The sequence below is a fragment of the Chrysemys picta genome, chromosome 1, assembly GCF_011386835.1.
Source record: "Chrysemys picta bellii isolate R12L10 chromosome 1, ASM1138683v2, whole genome shotgun sequence".
NCBI lineage: Eukaryota > Metazoa > Chordata > Testudines > Emydidae > Chrysemys > Chrysemys picta.
Genome location: NC_088791.1, coordinates 62,216,181 through 62,221,720, shown reverse-complemented (window position 1 = coordinate 62,221,720; position 5,540 = coordinate 62,216,181). Strand labels below are relative to the sequence as shown.

General features: G+C 51.6%; 1 protein-coding gene across 1 annotated transcript; it reads left to right on the top strand.

Moving 5' to 3' along the window:
• The first annotated feature begins 1,099 nt into the window (after positions 1 to 1,099).
• On the top strand, positions 1,100 to 3,374 carry LOC135973715 (uncharacterized). The gene is made up of 2 exons (XM_065558082.1): positions 1,100 to 1,810; positions 2,805 to 3,374. Exons 1-2 carry the CDS (start codon positions 1,234 to 1,236, stop codon positions 3,278 to 3,280), a joined length of 1,053 nt encoding a protein of 350 aa, XP_065414154.1. The 5' UTR covers positions 1,100 to 1,233; the 3' UTR covers positions 3,281 to 3,374.
• The last annotated feature ends 2,166 nt before the right edge of the window (positions 3,375 to 5,540 follow it).

Here is a 5,540-nt window from a genome sequence, read left to right as displayed (position 1 = left end):
TCCGGATACTATTCTGTGGTGTGCTGAACTGCCTCAGCATTAGGCCTACCAGCCATGTACTGCCCTCCAGTCATGCTCCTTGTGTTTGAATGTACCATGTTAGTATGTAGTGCCTGAACCAGACATTCTTCTTTTCAGGGAGGAATTCTGGTGTACTGGGGAAAATAAAAACGGGTTGTTTCAGCTCATGCCCAAAATGCATAACTCCAAATAAATTCAAATGGAAATTGATTAGAGTGACATGGTCCTCTGCTTTCTGAGAAAAATAAACATTTGACACAGGAATTGCCAAAGTTCTATTGTGGGAGACATCAGTTCCCATATAATAGTTGTGGTTTTGCAAGGTTTTTTTATTCCCTTGGTACTATTCTCCTGGTTCCCACAGAGATAACGCATATTGCAGACTTTTGATGTGAAAGTTGCCAGATGTTCCCAGTAGAAAGCAACCCCTTGATCTTTATCAGATATTTGATATCCCCTTCATAGTTCAAGTATTTGAAAGGTACATCTAAACACCAATGGCCAAATCCTGAAATCCTGACTCAGGGCCTGACTCTGCCAACCTTAACCACATTGTGGGATTGCCTTGCTCCATTAGTAGTCCAGCTGATTTTGGGACTACTGGCAGAGTGAGCTGTTACTCAATATGAGTAAGGATGGAAGAATCAGACTCTTAGTTTGTAAAAAACTCCTGACTCAGGTAAAACTCCTATTGAGAGTGTCACCTGGAGAGGAACTAAATAAGGGCTCCATGATTTGGCCCCAGGGATGAAGAGGAATTATTTAGGATGAGGGTAATGCTAGAAGTAATGTGAAGAAGAAATTAACTGACACTCAGGCCTGGTCTACACTAGGCGTTTATGTCGAAGTTAGCGCCGTTAAATCGAATTAACCCTGCACCCGTCCACACTGCGATGCTATTTAGTTCGACATAGAGGTCTCTTTAATTCGACTTCTGTACTCCTCCCCGACGAGGGGAGTAGCGCTAAATTCGACATGGCCATGTCGAATTAGGCTAGGTGTGGATGGAAATCGACGCTAATAGCTCCGGGAGCTATCCCACAGTGCACCACTCTGTTGACGCTCTGGACAGCAGTGCGAGCTCGGATGCTCTGACCAGCCACACAGGAAAAGCCCCGGGAAAATTTGAATTTGAATTCCTTTTCCTGTCTGGCCAGTTTGAATCTCATTTCCTGTCTGGACATCGTGGCGAGCACAGCAGCACTGGCAACGATGCAGAGCTCTCCAGCAGTGATGGCCGTGCAGTCTGGGAATAGAAAGAGAGCCCCAGCATGGACTGATCGTGAAGTCTTGGATCTCATCGCTGTGTGGGGCGATGAGTCCGTGCTTTCCGAGCTGCGATCCAAAAGAAGGAATGCAAAGATCTACGAGAAGATCTCTAAAGACATGGCAGAGAGAGGATACAGCCGGGATGCAACGCAGTGCCGCGTGAAAATCAAGGAGCTGAGACAAGGCTACCAGAAGACCAAAGAGGCAAACGGACGCTCCGGATCCCATCCCCAGACATCCCGTTTCTACGAGGCACTGCATTCCATCCTCGGTGCTGCCGCCACCACTACCCCACCAGTGACCGTGGACTCTGAGGATGGGATACTGTCCACGGCCGGTTCCTCAGACATGTTAGGGGACGGGGAAGATGAGGAAGGAGATGAGGAGGGCGAGGCAGTTGGCAGCTCTCACAACGCTGATTTCCCCGACAGCCAGGATCTCTTCATCACCCTTACAGAGATCCCCTACGAAGCGTCCCCAGCCATTACCCCGGACACAGAATCTGGTGAAGGATCAGCCAGTAAGTGTTGTAAACATCTAAACATTTATTTTTAACAAAACAGGAATATTAACAATTAAAAGAATGGGTTGTTCATGATTAGTGTGCCCTAGGCGCTTAACGGTTTAGTAAGGGGCAGTGCAAGTTTTGAAAAGAAATCTAGCAATGTCCGGTTTTCAGTGATTGTCCTGCACAAGCCGCTCTACTGTGTATTCCCTGCTACTGCAGCTACAGTAAAATGCGGTCTATATGTGCGGGGATAGAGCAGTAATCCTCCTGGGACATCTCGATGAAGCTCTCCTGGAGGTAACTTGAAAGCCGTTGCATGAGGTTCTTGGGGAGAGCGGCCTTATTGGGTCCTCCGAAGTACGACACGTTGCCGCGCCACGAGATTATCAGGTACTCGGGGATCATTGCTCTGCACAGCAGGGCGGCATACGGCCCTGGTCTTTGGAGGCTTTCCCGGAGCATTCTCTCTTTGTCGCTCTCGGAGATCCTCATCAGGGTGATGTCGGCCATGGTGACCTGCTTTTAATTAGGTAGGGGAATGTTAGTGTTGGGACTGCTTTCCCGTTCCTTTACAGAACTGTCACCGCTGGTTTGCAGCCACGCGGTGGAGGCGGGAGAGGGGCAGCCGAAAGGGATCATTCCCGGGGACAGCCGCGAGGGGGTGGGACAGGGGCAGAGTTCCCGCTTGCCGGATTGCTGGCAGCAGGGACTGACATTGATTTAAATGTGAAATGAGGCCAGTGGTAATATAAAAGTTTTAAACTGCCACAAGTGTACGGCTTACCATGTCTGCCTGCAACAGAAATTCCGTTGTGCTGCCTCGCTTCTCAAATGTGCTGTTCAAGACCCCAGGCACAGAATGCGAAGGCCGAGAATTCGACCTTGTGCTGAGTGCGCATGTGAAAGGTGCTGTGCATGGTCTTGTTCACAGAGAAAGACTATGTTCTTTGTTCACAACTACATTTATCTTTCAGAGGAATTCACTCCCTTTTTCCCATTTCCACAGCCCCGTCTGCGACTGTCTCACAACCTAGCCTGGAATCACACTCCCAGAGGCTAGCGCGGATTAGGCGTAGGAAGAAGAGGACACGGGAGGACATGTTCTCTGAGCTTATGGCCTCTTCCCAAGCCCAGGCAGCACAGCAGACCCAGTGGCGGGAGAACTTGACCCGAATGCACCAAGCCAACATGGATCGGGAGGAGAGGTGGCGGCAGGAAGACCAGCAGGCGACTCAAACGCTGCTTGGACTACTGAGGGAGCAAACGGACACGCTCCGGCGCCTTGTGGATGTTCTGCAGGAACGGAGGCAGGAGGACAGAGCCCCGCTGCAGTCCATCTCTAACCGCCCTCCCCCGCCACCAAGTCCCATACCCACCTCACCCAAAGTGCAAAGAAGGAGAGGCGGCAGAGTCCCTGCTAACTCTCACTCCACCCCTGCAGAGAGCTCTAGTAGCAGAAGGCTCTCATTTCCCAAAATTTGAAAAGTTCTTTCCTTCCCGCCTGACACAAGCCCACGTCCAAGTTTCACCTCCCAATGCCATGTGTAGTTGATAATAAAAAATTCGTTTCTGTTAACTACTGTTTCAATCATGTTCTTTTGGAGGAGGAGGGGAAAGGGGGTTGGAAATTGGACAGGACAGTCTCCTTTGGCAGGGTACATAGTCGGGGGCAGGCACAGCAGCAGGGCACATACACAGTGCAGTGATGCAGTGACTAGTTGCCCCGGTTAGTCTGGGAGGTTGTTTTGATGTAATGTTGGGGGGGGTGGGTTGCTCTGTGACTTTGTGGCGGGGGAGGGCAGTTACAGATCTTAAGCGCCGGTCCTTAGACAGGATCACAGAGCCACACAGCATGGGATCTGTAACCGTCCTCCCCCTGCCACAAAGTCAAATAGACCTCCCATACACACAGTCCCGATCAGGAGGGGTGACAGGCTCCGTTGAAACAAGCATCCCACCGCAGCGGAGCCTGTCAATCCTTGAGTTTAGAAGCTGCATTCGCATCACAACACTAGACCCGCCCCGCACCACAGTCTGCGTCCCAGTTTTAAAAAATTCCCGCTAAAACAGTATTAAAGAAAACGGTGTGCTTTAACAAAGTAGAACTATTTTTATTTCGACACGTGTGTTGGAGGGGGGGTGAAGGGGGTATGTAACTGGATAGGATAGTCAACATTACCTGGGTAAAGAAACGGGGGCAGGTTTAGCTTCTCAGTACACAAACTATAAAATCACAGGTTACCCTGCTCACTCAGGAACTTTGCTTTCAAAGCCTCCCGGATGCACAGCGCTTCCCGCTGGTCTCTTCTAATCGCCCGGCTGTCTGGCTGTGAGTAATCACCAGCCAGGCTATTTTCGTCAACCTCCCACCCCGCCATAAAGGTCTCCCCCTTGCTCTCACAGAGATTGTGGAGCACACAGCAAGCTGCTATAACAATGGGGATATTGGTTTCGCTGAGATCACAGCGAGTCAGTAAGCTTCTCCATCTCCCCTTGAGACGGCCAAAAGCACACTCCACCACCATTCTGCACTTGCTCAGCCGGTAGTTGAAGAGTTCTTTTTCAGTGTCCAGGGCGCCAGTATAGGGCTTCATGAGCCAGGGCATTAGCGGGTAGGCTGGGTCCCCGAGGATGACTATAGGCATCTCCACATCCCCAACAGTTATTTTGTGGTCCGGGAAGTAAATACCTTGTTGCAGCCGTCTAAACAGACCAGAGTTCCTGAAAACACGAGCGTCATGAACCTTGCCCGGCCATCCCACGTAGATGTTGGTAAAACGTCCCCTGTGGTCCACCAGTGCTTGCAGCACCATGGAAAAGTATCCCTTTCGGTTAATGTACTGGGTGGCCTGGTGGTCCGGTGCCAGGATAGGGATGTGAGTTCCATCTATGGCCCCACCGCAGTTTGGGAATCCCATCGCTGCGAAGCCATCTATGATCGCCTCCACGTTTCCCAGGGTCACTACCTTTGGCAGCAGTACATCAACGATTGCCTTCGCTACTTGCATCACAACAACCCCCACGGTAGATTTGCCCACCCCAAACTGGTTCGCGACTGACCGGTAGCTGTCTGGCGTTGCAAGCTTCCACAGGGCTATGGCCACTCGCTTCTGTACACTCAGTGCAGCTCGCAACCGGGTGTCACTGCGCTTCAGGGCAGGGGACAGCAACTCACAAAGTTCCAGGAAAGTTCCCTTCCGCATGCGAAAGTTTCGCAGCCACTGGGATTCATCCCAGACCTGCAGCACTATGCGGTCCCACCACTCAGTGCTTGTCTCCCGTGCCCAGAATCGCCGTTCCACGGCATCAACATGACCCATTGCCACTGTGATGTCCTCGGCGCTGGGTCGCCTGCTTTCTGACAGGTCTGTGCTACTCTCAGACTTCAGGACATCACCGCGGTGCCGTAGCCTCCTTGCCTGACTTTTCTGCATCTGCCTCAGGGAAACCTTTATGATAAGCTGCGAGACGTTGAGAGCGGCCACAACTGCAGCGATGGTCGCAGCGGGCTCCATGCTCGGAGTACAGTGGCGTCCGCGCTGTCAATGACTGGAAAAGCGCGCGAACTGTTTTCCCGCCGGCGCTTTCAGGGAGGGAGGGCGGGAGTGATGGACGGATGACGACAGTTTCCCAAAAGCACCCTCGACTCATTTTGTTACCCAGAAGGCATTGCCGGCTACACCCAGAATTCCAATGGGCAGAGGGGACTGCGGGAACTGTGGGATAGCTGACCACAGTGCAC

Coding starts and splice junctions, on each gene's coding strand:
- LOC135973715 (XM_065558082.1), top strand. CDS start 1,234: ATGCAGAGCTCTCCAGCAGTGATGGCCGTGCAGTCTGGGAATAGAAAG. Junction 1,811..2,804: donor ATCTGGTGAAGGATCAGCCA/GTAAGTGTTGTA, acceptor CCATTTCCACAG/CCCCGTCTGCGACTGTCTCA.